Source organism: Pleurodeles waltl, chromosome 6 (genome assembly GCF_031143425.1).
Source record: "Pleurodeles waltl isolate 20211129_DDA chromosome 6, aPleWal1.hap1.20221129, whole genome shotgun sequence".
Taxonomy (NCBI): Eukaryota; Metazoa; Chordata; class Amphibia; order Caudata; family Salamandridae; genus Pleurodeles; species Pleurodeles waltl.
In genome coordinates, this window is record NC_090445.1 from 1612444767 (window position 1) to 1612464417 (window position 19651).

Sequence of the window (19651 nt, forward strand, 5' to 3'; positions counted from 1 at the left end):
AACCCCTCCACAAGGCTTGTCCCAGTTTAGATTTTCCTTTATCCTTGGCAAGGACTACCATAATCTGAGCAACTATGCCTGATTGCCTTTTAAGTTGTCAGACCCCAGGGTATCAGATTGTGTCACTGTACCTGCTTTCAAAGGTGCAATACTGAAGTAATACAACACAATACCAGCGCAACTTTAGTCTGCTTGGAACAATTAAAAATACTCTGGGGTAAATATCTTAATCAGAAACAAATGTAATACTTCATCCTAAGACTACTTATCCTTCATGTCCTTTTTCCTAGTTGTGGAGGACATCAATAAGCGGAGAGAGCCAATCCCCAGCCTGGAAGCGGTCTACCTCATAACACCCTCTGAGAAGGTAAAATGCAAACATACACTAGTTTAAGATGTCTGTAAAACTAAAGATAATCTATGTACATACAATTTAATGTGAATGCAACCATGTACTTCAAGAGTCAAGGCTGAACGACCTTGCCATACAATGTGTTGTTCTTCCATAAGTAAGAACGGCCCAGTAATCCCTTTCCATAAACTGGGACTGTCCATGGACATTCCAATAACAATTGGTGCTCCCATGTGACTATCCTGTACTACCTCTTGTAACCTCTTTTTCTTATTTAGTCTGTCCAATTTTATCCCCGCCTCTTTGTTGTTTTTAATCCTTTGCACTTTGTACCTCATGCCGTCATATGTTTTTAATGCTGCAAATGTCATTTGTTTGTTTTAGTCAGTCCATGCTCTTATTAATGACTTCAAAGACCCTCCCTCTTTCAAGTACAGAGCAGCACATGTCTTCTTCACAGACAGTAAGTTACAGATGCAATATTTGCAATTTTCCTCTACTTTGCTCATTCAGTTCTTCTTGCTGTTTTTGTGTCTGTACCCTACAGGTATAGCTAAACCTGTGATTCTTGAGATTAATACCACTCAGAGAGTTGATTGAGTTCAGTGGCAGATTGTGTGGGTCAGGCTCACAAAAGATAACAGGGATGTTAACAAAATTACCTTAAAGGTACCCTGCAACTTAATTATCTATATACCCAGATTATAGGTCATTTTTATTTTAGGACCCTCAGCCACTCAAGTAGTAGAATGGTTCATTGTCAGGTTTCATCCTAGTCAGTAAAAACTAGAATGGGATTACCATATTTAGGGACCACTTTTGAGAGTGTTGTCTGCCAGGGTCTTCATGAGAATACAAATACCTCAAAACACCCAGGTATCTTTTTTATTAGAAGGTGTTATTGGTATGGTTAAAACCATATATTGTGGGTGATACCTGGGAATTATGGCCCTACGCCCTTATATAAGTCCACATGTTTCAGCTCTTGTTAGAGAAAGGCCCCTAAGGGTACTGAGCTTTCATTAGGACTAAGGGTCAGATGTAGCAAAGGGTTTTACCCATTCTATGTCTATGGGAAAATGTGTTCGTACATATGGCCCTAAGAGTGTGCCCCAGAAAGAACCTAGGGCCAGATGTAGCAAAACTTGGTTTTGCGACTCGGAAATTGCGACTCCGAGCGACTCGCAATTTCCGAGTCGCAAAACCATATGCAGAACGGTGTCTCAGACACCATCTGCGAGTCGCTATGGGGTCGCAAAGACCCACCTCATTAATATTAATGAAGTGGGCCGCAAATTGCGGCCCCATAGCGACTATGGGCACTCACTAACATGGAGGCCTGCTGTAGTCAGCAGAACTCCATGTCCGTGACTGCTTGTCAATAAAGCATTTTTTTTTTTTAAGTGTAGCCCGTTTTCCTTAAAGGAAAACGAGCTGCACTTAAAAAAAAATCCGAAACCTTTTGTTTCTGAATTTTTTCAGGGCAGGTAGTGGTCCCTTGGACCACTACCTGCCCTGAAAAAATATTTTGGGGTCCATTCACAAAGGGGAAGGGGTCCCATGGGGACCCCTTCCAATTTGCGAGTGGGTTACCATCCACTTCAAGTGGATGGTAACTGCGACTCCATTTGCGACCGCATACGCGGTCGCAAATGGAATTGCATCCCACTGCGAGTCGCAAATAGGAAGGGAACACCCCTTCCTATTTGCGAGTCGGAAATGCATTTTGCGAGTCGGTTCCGACTCGCAAAATGCATTTCTGCATAGGAAACTCCTTCCAATTTTTGCCGTTTGCGAGTCGCAAACTGTTTCCTACATCTGGCCCCTAGCCTTTTGCCTATTTCTGTCCATCATTTGTCTTGGCTCAGTCAGTCTGGACATAAAACATATAGCACGCAAGGGGCTACTCACCCTAATGCTGAAACTGCCACTCTGGAATCCCTATTTGGTATCCATCTAGTGTGATATAGAAAAGCGGGGGAACAAGATCAGTCTGGAATAGACGGAGGGTATACAGAAGGTATATTTAGCAGTCGAAAGGTGACATGACACCGACAAGGAGCTACAGGAGTATGTCCCATCTTCCTCCACCACCTTCCAATGACACGCTATGTAGGAGCCTTTCTCTAACAAGGACTGAAACATGTTTACTTAATTAAGGCTGTAGGGCCATAAATCCCCAGTGTCACCTGTGATATCTGATCTTTATACACACCAGAAACACCTACTATTTAGAGTACTGTGGGTGTACTGTTTTATTTTAAGCTCTTGAAGACCCTGGCTGACAACAACCTCAGAAGTGCTCCGTGTAACATGGTTGAGCCCATCATGGTTTTCAGGGACCAGGATGCGACCTGATGATGAAACATGCCACTACTAGAGTGGGTGAGGGTCCTAAAATAAGAAAAAAAAATTTTATTTCCATGGCAGGATTACCAGCTATTTTGTGTTACCTATAACTCTCTAGATAATAAGTCTGTAGGATACCTTTAAGTGTACTGTATTCGGTTAGGTGGACAGTATCCTATAGTCCCTAACTTCTGTCTCCTGTTCCCGACTAGCAACCATTGTGGTTGTATCCTGGACTTGTAAGAGAAGGGTTGTTAAGTCACCTATTCTCAATATTTGTAGCCTACATTACTGGCTATGCAACACCAGTCAATGTCCATGCCATCCATGCATCTACTTGGGAATCACCTTAACAGTGAGAGTCATTCATAGAAAGTGAATTTGGTAAGTGAAAGATGTCCCTCCCATTATTGACAAAGGGTAATCAACAAGATTGAGGGCCTGATTTAGACCTTGGGAGAGGGGTATACTCTGCAACACACATGATGGATATCCCATCTGCTGTATTACAATCCCATTTTATCCTATGGAGTTTGTGACAGAGTATTCCATCCGTCGATATCTAAATCAGGCCCTAAGTCTGTCACAGACACATTTCTCTAGTATTCATGCATGAAAACTATATGATGAATGGATACTTATTCAGGTGCAATAGGTAATTTAAGGCCGCAGTAATTATTCCTCTGATCCAAAGTTGATTCGTAAAAACATGTAAACCGTTTTAGGTCAATGCTGTTGCAAAGAGTCAAAAATTGTGGTTCACAGTTAAACAGAATCTCCGTTCCATTCTGAAATTTACTTTATGTATCAATTGAATTTTGGACATCTGCTAGGCTATCTTCCAAAAGGCTATATAACTATTTCTGAGGGAGTGAATAAAACAAGAAAATTACCTATTAGAAATGTCTAAGTACTGATTGTGACGTTAGAAATGGACACACAACTAGTCAGGCAGTGTTGCTGACTTCATATTATTTGAACTCCCACAGGTTTCCCACTTTCTTGCAGTGTACCCCAATAAAGGGATTTTCCAAAATAAAGTATACTTAGAGTTTACGTCTGTGAGTGATAGCCTCTGCACAAGAATAAAGTTAAAAAATATTAAACTGACTTGATTGTTTGAGTGGACTGAGCTCTTGTTAAACTGTTTGCTACTGGTATCAATCAAAGCGACGCAGTTGCTCCACCAAATGTTGTGGTGTTAATTCATGTTGTGTTCATCTTCAGTTGAGTAAGGACAAATGCTTATGTTTTGACTGATTATTGAGCAAAGATACCTATTTAGCAGAAGCTGTGGTATAAAGGTGCGACAGACAGTTGAACTGAAGATGGATCAATAGGTTATTGGGACAGAAAGCACAAATTATCTTAATAATTAAAATGAGTGAATCTCTCGGCATTTACACAGTTGGTTAGTGGTCTACATTATTTGAAATATCAGATGCAGCTATAATTGCATTTTTATTGACTATTAGAATCTCATTAATTGAAAGCTTCGACATTTATCTGTAGGGCTGCATTCTCACTGCACTGCAAATCCCAGTTTGGGCACAACCTCCGTTTTTTTCCCAGTACCCAACATTTTTGGCGGCAAAAGCTTAACGTAGTGCAACCCTGGCAGAAATCGAGGCAGCAAACTACACAAAGCCCTATTTTTGCTCACGTTGGAATGCAGCTGGGGGGTGGGTGGGGCAAGCGTCTGTCATTCATTATCCCAAGTCTGAGGTCTGAAGTTGGGAACGAAAATGGCATATGCAATATATAACACACCCAGTGGGATCGGCACTTAACTGGTGGACAATTAGCTCCTGGAATTGTGCAGGAGTTGGAATGGGCCCTTTAGACTCTAGAGCAGTGGTTCCCAACCTGTGGTTCAGGGACCCCTGGGGGTCCGCGAAGCCTCCTCAGGGGGTCCGTGACTGCTTAGAAAATTAAATAATATTAACAGATTAGATCCCCAACTTTCAGTAATGACTCATTGGGGGTCCCTGGATTCCAATAATGATTCAGTGGGGGTCCCCGGATTCCAGTAATGATAAGGGGGGGGGGTCCACAGAAGTCAAAAGGTTGGGAACCACTTCTCTAGAGTAGTCTTCGATGGTCCCCACAGGTGTCACGCGCTACCTGTGTGAACAGATTAAACCTACCCCGTCTCTACAGTGGGGTTCCCACCCAAGTACCCTGTGTGTCCTTCAGTTCATGACAAACGTCTTCATGTGTCTGCAGAGGGCCATTGATTGTAGAGAGCGTTGCCCTGCAAAAGGTCTGGCTGCATGCACAGACATACATTCACTGCCTCCAGGCATGTATTTCTCAGGCTGTATTATGTGCATGCCTGTATTATACATCTTATGTCTGTGCTCTGTAACCCATTTTTTCCTCTGCTCGTGTTTTCGTTTCGAAGCAGAGCTCTGCGTCCATATTTAATGAATGTACACATTCTTCAGTGGGTCAATGTGCTCTTGCCTGGAGCTCTTCCTCACAGATCTCTCTTTTTCCCTGAATGCAGCCTGTCCCGATGCCCTCTTTAATGAACTGGTGAAGTCCAGGGCATCCAAACTCATCAAGACTCTCACAGAGATCAACATTGCGTTCCTGCCTTATGAATCCCAGGTGAGTCCGACGGCTCTGTCAACCCCTGCTAGAATGAAAGGTTTGTGCAAAAACTGTACATGCGCAGTATGTGAATCCCAAGTGAGTCCGACGGCTCTGTCAACCCCTGCTAGAACGAAAGGTTTGTGCAAAAACTGTACATGCGCAGTATGTGAATCTCAGGTGAGTCCGACGGCTCTGTGAACCTCTGCTAGAAATCACAGGAGTGTGCGACAGCTGTGCATGCGTAGTATACGAATCTCAGGTGAGTCCGACGGCTCTGTCAACCTCTGCTAGAATGAAAGGTATGTGCAAAAACTGTACATGCGTAGTATATGAATCCTAGGTGAGTCCGACGGCTCTGTCAACCCCTGCTAGAATGAAAGGTTTGTGCAAAAACTGTACATGCGTAGTATATGAATCCTAGGTGAGTCCGACGGCTCTGTCAACCCCTGCTAGAATGAAAGGTTTGTGCAAAAACTGTACATGCGCAGTATGTGAATCCCAAGTGAGTCCGACGGCTCTGTCAACCCCTGCTAGAACGAAAGGTTTGTGCAAAAACTGTACATGCGCAGTATGTGAATCTCAGGTGAGTCCGACGGCTCTGTGAACCTCTGCTAGAAATCACAGGAGTGTGCGACAGCTGTGCATGCGTAGTATACGAATCTCAGGTGAGTCCGACGGCTCTGTCAACCTCTGCTAGAATGAAAGGTATGTGCAAAAACTGTACATGCGTAGTATATGAATCCTAGGTGAGTCCGACGGCTCTGTCAACCCCTGCTAGAATGAAAGGTTTGTGCAAAAACTGTACATGCGTAGTATATGAATCCTAGGTGAGTCCGACGGCTCTGTCAACCCCTGCTAGAATGAAAGGTTTGTGCAAAAACTGTACATGCGTAGTATATGAATCCTAGGTGAGTCCGACGGCTCTGTCAACCCCTGCTAGAATGAAAGGTTTGTGCAAAAACTGTACATGCGCAGTATGTGAATCCCAAGTGAGTCCGACGGCTCTGTCAACCCCTGCTAGAACGAAAGGTTTGTGCAAAAACTGTACATGCGCAGTATGTGAATCTCAGGTGAGTCCGACGGCTCTGTGAACCTCTGCTAGAAATCACAGGAGTGTGCGACAGCTGTGCATGCGTAGTATACGAATCTCAGGTGAGTCCGACGGCTCTGTCAACCTCTGCTAGAATGAAAGGTATGTGCAAAAACTGTACATGCGTAGTATATGAATCCTAGGTGAGTCCGACGGCTCTGTCAACCCCTGCTAGAATGAAAGGTTTGTTCAAAAACTGTACATGCGTAGTATATGAATCCTAGGTGAGTCCGACGGCTCTGTCAACCCCTGCTAGAATGAAAGGTTTGTGCAAAAACTGTACATGCGCAGTATGTGAATCCCAAGTGAGTCCGACGGCTCTGTCAACCCCTGCTAGAACGAAAGGTTTGTGCAAAAACTGTACATGCGCAGTATGTGAATCTCAGGTGAGTCCGACGGCTCTGTGAACCTCTGCTAGAAATCACAGGAGTGTGCGACAGCTGTGCATGCGTAGTATACGAATCTCAGGTGAGTCCGACGGCTCTGTCAACCTCTGCTAGAATGAAAGGTATGTGCAAAAACTGTACATGCGTAGTATATGAATCCTAGGTGAGTCCGACGGCTCTGTCAACCCCTGCTAGAATGAAAGGTTTGTGCAAAAACTGTACATGCGTAGTATATGAATCCTAGGTGAGTCCGACGGCTCTGTCAACCCCTGCTAGAATGAAAGGTTTGTGCAAAAACTGTACATGCGCAGTATGTGAATCTCAGGTGAGTCCGACGGCTCTGTGAACCTCTGCTAGAAATCACAGGAGTGTGCGACAGCTGTGCATGCGTAGTATACGAATCTCAGGTGAGTCCGACGGCTCTGTCAACCTCTGCTAGAATGAAAGGTATGTGCAAAAACTGTACATGCGTAGTATATGAATCCTAGGTGAGTCCGACGGCTCTGTCAACCCCTGCTAGAATGAAAGGTTTGTGCAAAAACTGTACATGCGTAGTATATGAATCCCGGGTGAGTCCGACCGAGTCCGACGGCTCTGTCAACCTCTGCTAGAACGAAAGGTATGTGCAAAAACTGTACAAGCGTAGTATATGAATCCCAGGTGAGTCCGACGGCTCTGTCAACCCCTGCTAGAATGAAAGGTATGTGCAAAAACTGTACATGCGCAGTATATGAATCCCAGGTGAGTCCGACGGCTCTGTGGACCTCTGCTAGAATGAAAGGTATGTGTAAAAACTGTACATGCGTAGTATATGAATCCTAGGTGAGTCCGACGGCTCTGTCAACCCCTGCTAGAATGAAAGGTATGTGCAAAAACTGTACATGCGTAGTATATGAATCCCAGGTGAGTCCGACAGCTATGTCAACCTCTGCTAGAAATCACAGGAGTGTGCGACAGCTGTGCATGCATACTATACGAATCCCAGGTGAGTCCTTAGGCTCTGTGAACCTTTGCGTTGAATGCAAGGTGTGTGTGACAAGTACACACGCATAGTACACGAATCCCAGGTGAGTCTGGATGATCTGTAAACCTCTGCTACAAATGGCAGGTGCAGGGAATATCTTTACATACCTAATTTACGAATCCCAGGTGAGTTTGAAGTATCTTGAACTCTCACCTAGAAAATAAAGAATATACGAATTCTAGGTGGGTCAACATGCATCTGTTTTACGAACCCAGGTGAGAAGATGTACACACCTTTTATATAAATTTAGGGTAAGCACACCTTCCCAAATAACCTCAGCTGAGGGTTTAATTTTACACACATGCGTTACGAATCATAGGTGCGACTAATTTTTTAAACACCTTGAATACTTATGTCATAGGGCATTATATCGCCACTATGTATTGCTCCATAAATTGCACTACGCATACACAAGCCCTGCGAGTCCCATGGTGAGTCCCAACAATGCTGCACACTCTCTTACCCTCACAAAGAGTCCAGTTGAGTACAAGGACACTGCACAACTATTCCGCAAATGATGAGAAGAGCAACAAGTCACTGCAATCCAGATCTGCGTATAAAAAAGTAACTACCAGTCCCATGCAGAGCAGCCCCACGAGTCACAGGCAAGGCCAGAGACACTACACACTGTCCTGCATATTCCATGTAGGAGCTACATTAGTGGGTGCTTGGCCAATGAACCCCAGAGGGATACACACCTGCCCCATGAATTCCTTGTGAGCGATACAAAGCGGCACTTTAGGCCTGTTAATCTCAAAGTCGCCATCAGTACACTGCACATCTGGCTCATGAAGCAGGCGGTAAAATCTGCACGGTGAATCCTGGTTGAGCATCAGTACACTGCACATCTGGCTCATGAAGCAGGCGGTAAAACCTGCACGGTGAATCCTGGTTGAGCATCAGTACACTGCACATCTGGCTCATGAAGCAGGCGGTAAAACCTGCACGGTGAATCCTGGTTGAGCATCAGGATACTGCACATCTGTTCCTTGACTGCTAGGCGCTTACCTCAGCATTGTACTTCTGTCCTCTGACTCTCTAGGAGAGCGTCTATACACTGCAGTGTGCACACGTCCTATGAGTCCCTGATGGGTCTCAGGACTCTGACCATCTCATGCAAATCCCAGAGAGGTCCCAGAATACTGAAGTTAGGGCATCAACATGTTTCCGTTCCCCCAGCACTAGCAATGTCAGGAGTACATTTTCCCTCGATCGCACCATCCAAGCAGTCTGGAACCCGGTATTAAATCCCGGATATATCATAATGATCCTATAAAATGACTCCCAAACAATTCACCAAAAACTCACTAATCCACTCGAAAAATGTCTCCTAAAGGTTTAACAAAGCCCCTCCAAATTATATCATGAATGAGCCTCAATTCTTTTAAAACACTTCACCAGATGTTGGCAGCATATATATTGGAAATAATTTGGCTCCTTCTCTCTGTCTCACTGAAGGTCTACTCTTTAGATTACCCAGACTCTTTCCAAAGCTTCTACAGCCCACATAAGGCACAGATGAAGAACCCCATCCTGGAGCGCCTGGCTGAGCAGATTGCCACTCTCTGCGCTACCCTGAAGGAATACCCCGCCGTCAGATACAGAGGGTGAGTGCAGCACGGGAAGAGAACGAAATAGGTAACAGGAGAAATAGTGTCAAATACCTACTGAGTACATGGAGTACATGGAGTGTACATCTTGTACAAGGTCAGAGGTGGCCAACGACTGCATGATGCACTTTATAAAGAAACTAAAAATAAATCTGTACAAAACTAAATATAAGACTAGAACATAATCAGCCTTATCGCAAGTGCTGCAGTGTCATTCAAATTGGGTGCCACACTTGGAATTATTGATCCTGTGCAAATTGTATGCAAACCTGTAATTTTGGCGTTACATTGTTCTAGATTCTGAGACTTGAAGAAATGTGGGGGGCATGTGTTTGTTGATCTAGCTGAATTTCCCCTTTTCAGAGACTACAAGGACAATGCCATGCTGGCCCAGCTAATCCAGGACAAGCTTGATGCCTACAAGGCAGATGACCCCACCATGGGAGAGGTGAGATATGGACCATGGATGCAAGAGGACAGTAAAGCATTGTGCAAAATATATGAAACTGTCCATAGAACCTGGATTTGCACTACTGACACTGCTATGCAGCAATATACGTTGATGAGCCTGGATAAATAAAAGTGTGTCTTAAGTAAATGCACATTAAAATGAGTGATGGATGTAAATGATGGGATCTGTACACTTTATCCAGTTATAAAATGTGTTAATTTAATCCCACGGTTAGAACACACTTAAGGACTGATTTATGAGAAGTTAGCGCCGCCTTTATGTAATTTTGTTTACGCAAAAGCAGTGCAAATTTACAAATTATAATTATATTTTGTAAGTTTGCAGCGCCTTTGCTTTTGTAAGTTTGCACTGCTTTTGCGTCAAAAAATGAAATAAAGGTGAAATTTTGCACCACGTTTGCGTAAAAAAATGACATAAAGGCGGCGCTAACTTTTGATAAATCAGCCCTTAGACTGCTCTGGGAAGGGTTGGGCAGTTATTATTTAGATCAGCACCAATGGCTTTCTGTGTGGTTTCGCACTAAGCAGCATGTATGGCTCCAAAAGGCTTTTTACATGCTTGTAGTTTGTGATTTAATCTCCTAAACTGTGGAACCAATAGCATGACTTCCTGAGTTAAACTCTCGCTCCTGAGCTGTACTGCGGTCAGTCAGTCAAAGATTTGAATCCTGGCAGGATGACTGAACCTTTAACCTTTTAAGACTGATCATTTGTGTATCATTAAAATGGTTAACCTTAATACCTGTTACGTGTAATGATATGAAACTGCAACATCTAAGAAAGCAAGGTCTAAAGGAAAAACATATTCTCCTTCTCGATGTCATACACCCTTCATCTCACTCTCCTGCTAGCCACCATTCTACACATCTTCCACCAGTGCAGCTCCTTCCATCCATAGACTATAATTAGAGGTAGCTGCTACTCCCTGGCTTTCCCTTCAGTAGGCTTGACATGGCCCTTGCTACCCTTGGTCTCATTGATAATGATGTCAGCTAGCAGGAACAGAAGGCAAACAAGGCACAAAGAACTCAGTTTGAGCCCTGTTTACTTTCTGTAGTGTCCACTCTTTGCCATTCCACTACCCTCTCGGCAGTAATACCTGAAATCAGGATCCCCATAGGACCCGGTCCCACCAGGCATTTTGCTTAAAGGGGGGAACGCCTATTATATCCACTTTGACAAACATTTTTAATTACTCTCTCAGCAGAGGTTCTGTGCCAGCTGTGTGGAAACCATTATTAAACAAGCATTTACAATGCAACGGGTCTCGTGTTTGCTCATGTTAGAGCTGATCGCGTTGTAAACTCCTAACCCGACTTTTCACCTATCGGGCAAAAGTGCATTTATGTACAAAACCCGAGAAAGTGAAATTGACTATGTAAAGTGCTCGACTTCTGCCAAGCGAGATCGCGCTGCTAAATTAGAGAAAAAGAAGTCCAGGAGCCCAATGGAAAACAGCGAACCTCGCATGTTTTCTGTACTTGGTCGCTGCGCTCGAGGAGGGCTAGCCACCGGAAAAGGTATGACATATGCGTGCCTTCGACTAATGAAAGCAAGCAGATTTTATTAGGCAAGCCCACGAACCAATAAAAAACACTGATGTGAAGTTGACAGGGCTCTGAGCCCTTTTCTAAATACAATAGCGTCTCGCTGCGATACGCATGCGCGAGCGCATGCAACGCAGGCTCGACCCTTAAAAAGCACAGGCAGACTCACTGGTATGTGAAAACTACCGCCCCATTTCCCTTCTGCCTGGACCTAGTAAAATCCTAAACAATATGTCAACAAAGCCCTTGCCACCTATCTAGAGGAAAATTAGAGTTTACATCCCTCCAAAACCGGTTTCTGAACAGGTAATTGAACGGAAACAGCTCTTTTAACACCTACAGAGGAGCCTGGGGGAATCCTGGTACGGGGGGCTCTGCAGCCCTGATCCTTCTGGACCTCAGTACTGCTTTTGATACAGTCTCACGTTCCACCTTAATCAAAAGGCTGACAGAAGCAGACATTTCCAGGTCATCACTAATGTGGCTAGCCGCCTTTCTTCCGAACAGAACTTTTCAAGTTTGTGAAGAAGATAAACAATTTGAGATCTTTCCTCTGGAGTGCAGGGTGCCGTAGGGGTTCTCACTTAGCCCAACACTATATAATATATATACGTCCGTCCACTGGCTGAGATCATAAAAAAATATGGCTTTACAGCCATATCATATGCAGATGACACTCAAATAATTATGTCTTTCACATCAAATAGACAGAACTTCTGCCCTCCTTGACAAGTGCTTGAAGCACGTAGTGGACTGGATGGCGTCCAGCAGCCTCAAACTAAACGGAGACAAAACTGAGGTGTAGGCGGTAGGAAACAATCCAGCTCAGTGGTTAGTGCTGAACTGGCCAGTATGTATGGGCAACCAACCCACTCACAAGGAAGAGGTGAAAAGCCTTGTAGTCTGGATTGCTAAAAAGCTAACTATGGCAACTCAGTTTAAGAAACTGATGATCACCTGCTTCGACCTCCTCAGAACTTTGAGGAGATTACCAAATTGGTTGCCAGACTCAACACGAAGAGTCATAGTGCAAGGCTCGATTATTTCATGTCTTGATTATGGAAACTCCTTATATGTGGGCAGTCCCAAATCACTTGTCATGAGACTGCAAACTTAACAAAATGTGGCAGTTTGAACTGTGCTGAAGATCCCTAAATCTCAGCCAGTAACTCCTGCCAGAGCGGCACTACACTAGCTTCCAGTACATGAAAGGATTCACTTCACAGTGCTTTGCCTGGCACATAAAGCAATACATAATAAAGGATCTGCACTTATACAGGAACTATTGATACTCCACCATCCCTCAAGACCCTGGGTTCCTCAATTCTGAAACTACTTACAATGTGGAGGATCTACAGAGTGAGAGATGGCGGCCTGTCCTTCACCTTCATGGTCCAAAGCTCTGGAATGCCCTTCCACTGCAAATCAGAAAGACTTAATCGAAACTTCAATTCAGAAAATTGTTAAAAACCATACTGTTTGAATAATGTAGTCTATTAAGTCACGAATCTCCTCTCTGCTTAGCCCTGGGAAGCCCTGGAAGGTAGTCAGGCACTTTATAAATCCTAACCACTAGACTAGACTAGACCAGTAATCACGATGCTTTGATGTGCTAAGGTTGGGACAAGTGCTTGCTCCACCGATGTCATCAGACATCAATAGGCATGTGATGTTACTTCTGCCATCCTTGGCATTTTGGTAATTTCAAATCCATACTCTCACCAATCTGGTCCTTCAAGTGTGCAGATCTAAAAAAGCTGGGTGAACATGAAGTATAAGGAGGAATAGATAACAGATGTGCCTCCTCGGTCCCAAAGAGAAGCTGACCTTGGCAATTTGGCAATGCTAATGTACAATAAAGCACATTGGGGCATCTTTATAATGCCCTAGCGCCAATTTACACCCCATTTTTTATGTTAATGTGGCACAATGACGGCAAAAACCCCGCGCCGTATTTACAGAGTGGCGCAATGCATGCATTACGCCAGTCTGTAACCCTTTGCGCTACATTATGCCTTCGCCAGGCATTAGGGGAGCCAGAAAAATGGTGTAAAAAAATCCATGAGATTTCCTTGCTCAATATTTTACAGCACTGTTAATGCCTGCTCATGACCTTCCTTCTTTAGAATGGGGCCCTGTGTACTCTGCAGGAGTAGCGCCAATATTTTGGCGTCACTCCTGCAGAGTACAGCAATAGCGTCATAAGAAATTATGCTATTTCCCCCTACCCTGCGCCATGGTGCGCTGTATTTTAAATACGGCGCACACATGGTGACGGTAGGGGGGGGCTAAGGGGCGCAGGGAAAGTGGTGCTGCACTCAGTGCACCGTCACTTTCCATAACTCTGCCCCGTTGTTTCAAGTCTGTTTAAGTTAGGGTGGTTGGTTAAAATTGCAAGCTAGGAGCAGTGAAGTTCACCAAGTCTTAAACCACAGCTGCATTTAAGTGCTTTCTCCTCTTTGTTTCGTAGGGACCAGATAAAGCTCGTTCCCAACTCTTGATTCTCGACCGTGGCTTTGACCCAAGCTCTCCCGTCTTGCATGAGCTGACCTTCCAGGCCATGAGCTATGACCTCCTGCCTGTTGAAAATGATGTCTACAAGTAAGTATAGGAAGACATTATGCTTGGTAAGGAGTCCAACAAGGTGGAATGGGTGGTTCAAAGAGTTTGACAAAACCCAACTGGGTGAGATGGTGACTGGACATGTGAGCTATGATTCAATAGTAGATGATGGAAGTTTGTTGAATGGTGATTGTATTGGCAAGTAATTGAGAAAATTGATAGGCAGTTGGTGGTTAATTAAGTTGAATATTATTTGCCAGATTCCAAGCTAAAATACAGTATTTTTCCTTCAAGTATGATTTGCTTTGGTACATTGAGCCTCCATTATAGTTTGGCCGAGCAGACATACCACCATAACAAGGCTGTGCTCTCACCAAACCACTATGTTCTGAATGAGGGGTAAGCACTTGGTTTAGATTAGAGGTGCCTCTGGGGGCGCTGCAGCCTCAGCTAGTGTAAATCTCTGATCTGGCAGCATATCCACTTAGGGACCACAAGGTCACAGTGACAGTCATCCTGTCCTCATGAGGGCAGAACGACTGTCAATCATTTTCACCTTCTTTGTTAGGGCAGTAAAAATGTAGAATGGTCCCCTTGCACAGAGTGAAAATTCCCTGCATATCGGGGCCCATTTTTTGGTTTGTTTAGAGAAAACAAACTCCTGGGTGATTTTTTAGGCCCCTAGATTTGGCTGTGTTTGCGATTGGCACAGTCATTTTATAAGATGGACCCTTCTCTCTTCTCCGCCTAGTCTCTAACCTCCAGACAATCCCTTAATCACCCCAATTCAGCTATACACTGAAAATCTTGCTATTAATTTTTTTCAGTCCGGCCTCTACCCAAACTGATGTTTTCTTGGGCTGCTCAAGTGTCACTCAGATTACGTTGCTTCCCACCACAGCACTCAGTATCAGAAAATGGGTCAGCCTACTTTGGTCACCTTATACCATCACTTAGTGTAACAGTGTTTTGCCTATCCACATGTATACATTTACTTAAAAAATAGCCCACCTCCAAATCCCAACCCCATTAAAAACGTGAAGCCATCTATATTTAACAGTAACTGCTAGTACATTTGTATATTAGGCTGTCATCAGCTATTTTGATTACAATCAATAATTTTTCGAAAGCTGCAATATTGACTCTTCATAAACCAGCCTCTACTTACTTGTTTATCCTACAGAAAACAAGCACAAATCATTAAAATAGCAAAAGTGTGTATGCAAATCTATGTAGTAGCACACTTCCTCAGTATTGGGAAGTACATTCTAAACAGTTGCATCTGATTCAAGAGGGCCATCTAGTAATGCTTTTGTCTACTGCAGCATTGTTTTGACTTCAGGCAATTGCTTCAGGCTGGAAAGGGACCTCTAGCAGCAACCTAAGGTCCTACAATAACATACTTTTTAAGCAGGTCCCTCTGACTCAAGAGGCAGATGTAGTAAGGTCTTAAAGGTCTGCAGCCTTGTTAAAGACTTCCAGCTATTATGCCTGACTTGTGAGAGACAGCCAGTAATGACTTGTGGTACTGCAGATATGCGTAATGCCAGACTCATTGGCTTTGCTAGTGCTTGTTTCAAAGCTGGGCACAAATCTGTTTCCCCTTTTACCTTGCCTAACCTAAGCTTTTTTCTTTCACAAGTTGCCCATTATGTCTTTTTATTCTTTATTCTGTCCTCCTATCGTCAGCCACTTTACCTAACAGGAATGGTTTATTTCTTTATGCATTGTGAAGTTGCATCAATACCTGTTTGGGCTCAGTTGGACTATAGAAAACTTAAGACTAAAATAAAAAGATAACCAGCTGGTGAAAACATATGTGGGTGAGTGACGGTGTGTCAGTAGGAGGTGGGTGACTAAGCAAGTAGGTAGGTGAATGGACAAAATAATTTTAGTACAGCAACATATATAGCTTTGAGCATGACATTGTTTAAATTGATACATATTTGATGCAGCTTTCTGAGGACGAATTAATGTGATGGAGTTTGGAAAATAGTCTCCAGAAAGGCAAAATAAGAAATAAAAAGTAGAAACAAATGTAGGGTCTAGGTCAAAAAGCCTAAATAGCTGCAAATGATAGAAATGGAGATCTAGAGAATGGGAGTTCCATATGTTAAAGGGAATCAGAAAGATACAAGCACTGCAGCGGGTTACAGAGAGGGTTGGTAGGCATGTGGTATGAGGAGAGGACTGAAAGAGTGTAAAGCTGGTGCATTTATAGCAGGGGAGGTTCCTCCGCAGTGGTGGAGGGGTGTTGCCCCCCCGGATGAGCCCTATGATGAAAAATAAAACAATAGCTTGCTATTGTTTTATTTTTAATTTTTCATCTGCTGGCTCAGCCAGCAGGGAGGGGCGGGGCTGGGCCACGGGGAGGCAGGAGGTGGGAGAATGTACTAAGTGCACAAGTGTGTTTGGCCAGCTGTTTCAGGATGGCCAAACACACATGCGCACTTAGTTTTCTCCAACCCGGCTTTATAAACAGCACAGGCCCCAGGCTTGTGTCTGAGCAGCAGTCACTGCCGCTCAGACCAATCCTGACGCTGCTTACATGCTATGTTTAGCATGTAAGCAGCACCAGGATTGCTGGGGAGCCTGTGCTGGGACACCACAAGAGGAACGAGGCAGCAGGAGACGGCGACGGGAGACGGGCGGCGCAAAGTAAGTGTTTTTTTTTTTTTTTAAATGTTTCCACCGTCGTTCTTGCCCTCCACCCCTCCTTTGCATATGCGGTGGCCGCCACTGATTTATGGTACGACCTAGAGGACTGCTCCAGTGCAAGAATTTCAGGATTACCTCTGACTATGTAAATGATTTCATTTGTATTGTTTACATGCAAATCAGGCCTGGATTCGGACGCCCTATATAGTGCTTAATAAACGTTCTAGAACCACAATCCACTTTTTAGTACTGAAAACTTTCACAACCCACCTAGCTTTAATTGACGTATTGTGGGAGACTTTTTTGTTCTAACTAAAACATTGTGTGGTAGTGCATAGCCACTTACAAACAGCATTTTCTTTCATTGAAATGGTCACTAAATTTGCACAGACATACAGTTTTACTGAAAACTATATTTACACAAATGATAATGTATGTAAATCAGATTTCAGTGAATATTTGTTTGTGCATCACCAAGTAAAGTATCTTGATTTGTTATTAAAATCATTGTTTCTATCACACTTCAGAATTACAGAAAATGTGTGTTGGACCTGGTCCTTTTTACAGGGTCATTCCCCAAATATTTTGCCTTCTCCTCCTTATTTTTCTGACCCTTTTTGGCTGACGTTACGACTCTGGGCACTTTACCACTGCTAATCAGTGCTAAAGTGCATGTGCTCTCCCTTGTAAACTTGGTATGATTGGCTTATACCTAATTGGCATATTTAATTTGCCTGTAAGTCCCTTGTACAGTGGTATCTCTATACCCAGAGCCTGTAAGTTAACTGCTACTAGTTGGCCTGTAGCGCTACTTGCGCCTCCCACGGAAGTAGCCTTTCAAACTGGTCCCAGGCTACTGGCGCAGGACCTGCGTGTGCAGTTTGCTGCCACCGGACCTGGCATCTAAATTTTCTTGCCAGGCCCAGAACTCCCCTTTTACTACATGTAAGTCACCCCTAAGGTAGGCCCTAGCTAGCCCTATGGGCAGGGTGCTATGTATGTAGAAGGCAGGAGCTGTGCCTAGGAGTGTGGCCCGTCCCGGTAGTTACAAACAGCCTATTTGGTTTCGTACTGCTGTGAATGCTGCCTTCTCATAGGATTGCATTGGAAGTGCCCTGCCTTATGTCTAGGGGGTATTGTCTGATGTATGAGGGATAGCGTAGGCATGTTTGGTATGGTTGTAATGGCGGTAAGAAATGCTGCTTACTGGTGTAGGTGGATGTTTTATTACTAATACAGAAATGCCACTTCTAGAAAGTGAGCATTTCTCTGTGCTTATGACTCTGGTGTTTTGCAGCTTGACTCCAATCCACGTCTGGGCAGAGAGGCAGAGTGACAGTTCGGCTTTGTGCATACTTCTCAGACAGCCTGTACACAGGGAGGGTGGAGGTGTCACAGAGGTGCATCTGCATACTGAATAGTCTTCCTGGGTTGAGAGAAAAGAGAGGCTGTGCCCTGGACTCACACAGAAGGGTCGTTTACCCCCAACTGATGTTTGGAGCCTGTGCTGGAGGAGAGAGGGGATACTCCTAGAACCAGTTGTAAATGGTTCAAAACCCCTATCCTCCTCATTGTAAATGCTTTGCAGAAGGATTTTCTCCCACAATTTAGACATTCTTGGGACACTAGAGACACTTCTGGAACTGAACACAGCACGCTGCTGAATGGACTCTGTGCTGACCTGTGACCTGCTGAGTCTCTAGGAGGATCTACCACCACCTTCATCCCTTGTGCTGGCCTGTTGTTTGTGCCTGGTAGCCCCGTGCTCCCCCGCCTTCTGTCTCCAGGGGCAGGGTGCTGTGGCCCCTGACCCCTGCAACTACCCAAAGTATGAGGTGGGCCCGTTAGCGCCTCATGGGCGCTCTTACTGGCCCCAGGTACTTGCAAGCGCGTCGTGATACAAGGAAGTTCACTGCCACGACCCAGGCTCTGTTTTACTGGCCCGGCATTTGGAAATGGTCATCGGGGCTTGCCTATCACCGCTGCGATCCTGGCGGATCTAGCGCCTCAGAGCGCGCTCTGTGTGGTGCCTCCGGGGGACTGGAGCACTGTGAGGAGTGCCCCCGGGGTACTACCCAGCACCTGCTTGTGGGCTCCTTCACCTCTGCGGCCCAGGACAGTGTGCTTGTGCAGCACATCGGGTGTGGCCGCATCGGAGCTGGGTGGAAGCTTTACCAGACGCCCCCATCTTTTGTGGAGCGTGGGCAGGAAGAGAGTCCTCAACGGAGGCTTGCCGGCTCCTTTCGAGCACCAGAGATAGCAGGCGGGCTGAAGCCTCATCGGAGGCCCCTGCATCGCCAGGTCTCTTCTCCTTCTTTGCGGGGTTTTGATTCTGCCCCCCGCCTTCGTGGAAGGGCCCGTAGTGGGGAGGGGAAACCTAGTGCGCGTGGGTCCCTGGAGGGGCCCCGCTAAGAAGCAACGGAGGAGGTGTGTGCCTCCCCCTCCCCTTGATATAACCGGCCCCTGTTTTGCACCTAGGAGTGCCGGGCCCCCCATATCGAGCTTTTAAGCACTAGGAGTGCCTTTTCATCATAGTAAATGTACAGTGTGGGCATACTCATTCTCATGTTCCTGATGTGGACGGTATAGCGTGATATCTTAACCTGCTGAGTTTATGATGTACTACATATACGTTTGCTGATGTTCCTGTTATGGGCATGACATGCTGGTATGTTTACTTGACTTGCCATATGATTTATAATGCTCTTGGTACAGGCATTTATGATACTCTGATGACAAGTACATTTCTTTAATAATGTGATTCCTGACTACTGCTTATGTTGCAGAATTCTGAGTACTTATGTGTTCTAGTGTAACTACTGCTTATTGCAGAGTATTAGTAACCTGTGTAACATTCTGACAACTGCTAAGGTAGCAGGGTTTTACTGACATGTAATGTTTGGGCTAATTATGTTTTGTGCAAAACAGTTTATTCTTACATAACTTGGTGTTGCGTTCCTTTGTGCTATATATTGCGTCACGTGTATTGTGTTAAGCTACCAAG

At 44.7% G+C, this 19651-nt stretch overlaps 1 protein-coding gene across 5 annotated transcripts in view; it reads left to right on the forward strand.

Moving 5' to 3' along the window:
• The window catches only part of STXBP1 (syntaxin binding protein 1), a 183672-nt gene that overhangs the window by 101764 nt on the left and 62257 nt on the right, over window positions 1–19651 (forward strand). For all 5 annotated transcript variants that reach the window (XR_011205069.1, XR_011205068.1, XM_069241502.1 and 2 more), the window contains exons 4-9: window positions 291–367; window positions 737–815; window positions 5211–5314; window positions 9258–9406; window positions 9773–9857; window positions 13898–14028. Coding sequence is in view for 3 of the 5 variants with exons in the window: in XM_069241502.1 (XP_069097603.1) it covers window positions 291–367; window positions 737–815; window positions 5211–5314; window positions 9258–9406; window positions 9773–9857; window positions 13898–14028 (625 nt within the window). In the remaining 2 variants the exon portion in view is untranslated. The remainder of the gene's footprint in view (window positions 1–290; window positions 368–736; window positions 816–5210; window positions 5315–9257; window positions 9407–9772; window positions 9858–13897; window positions 14029–19651) is intronic.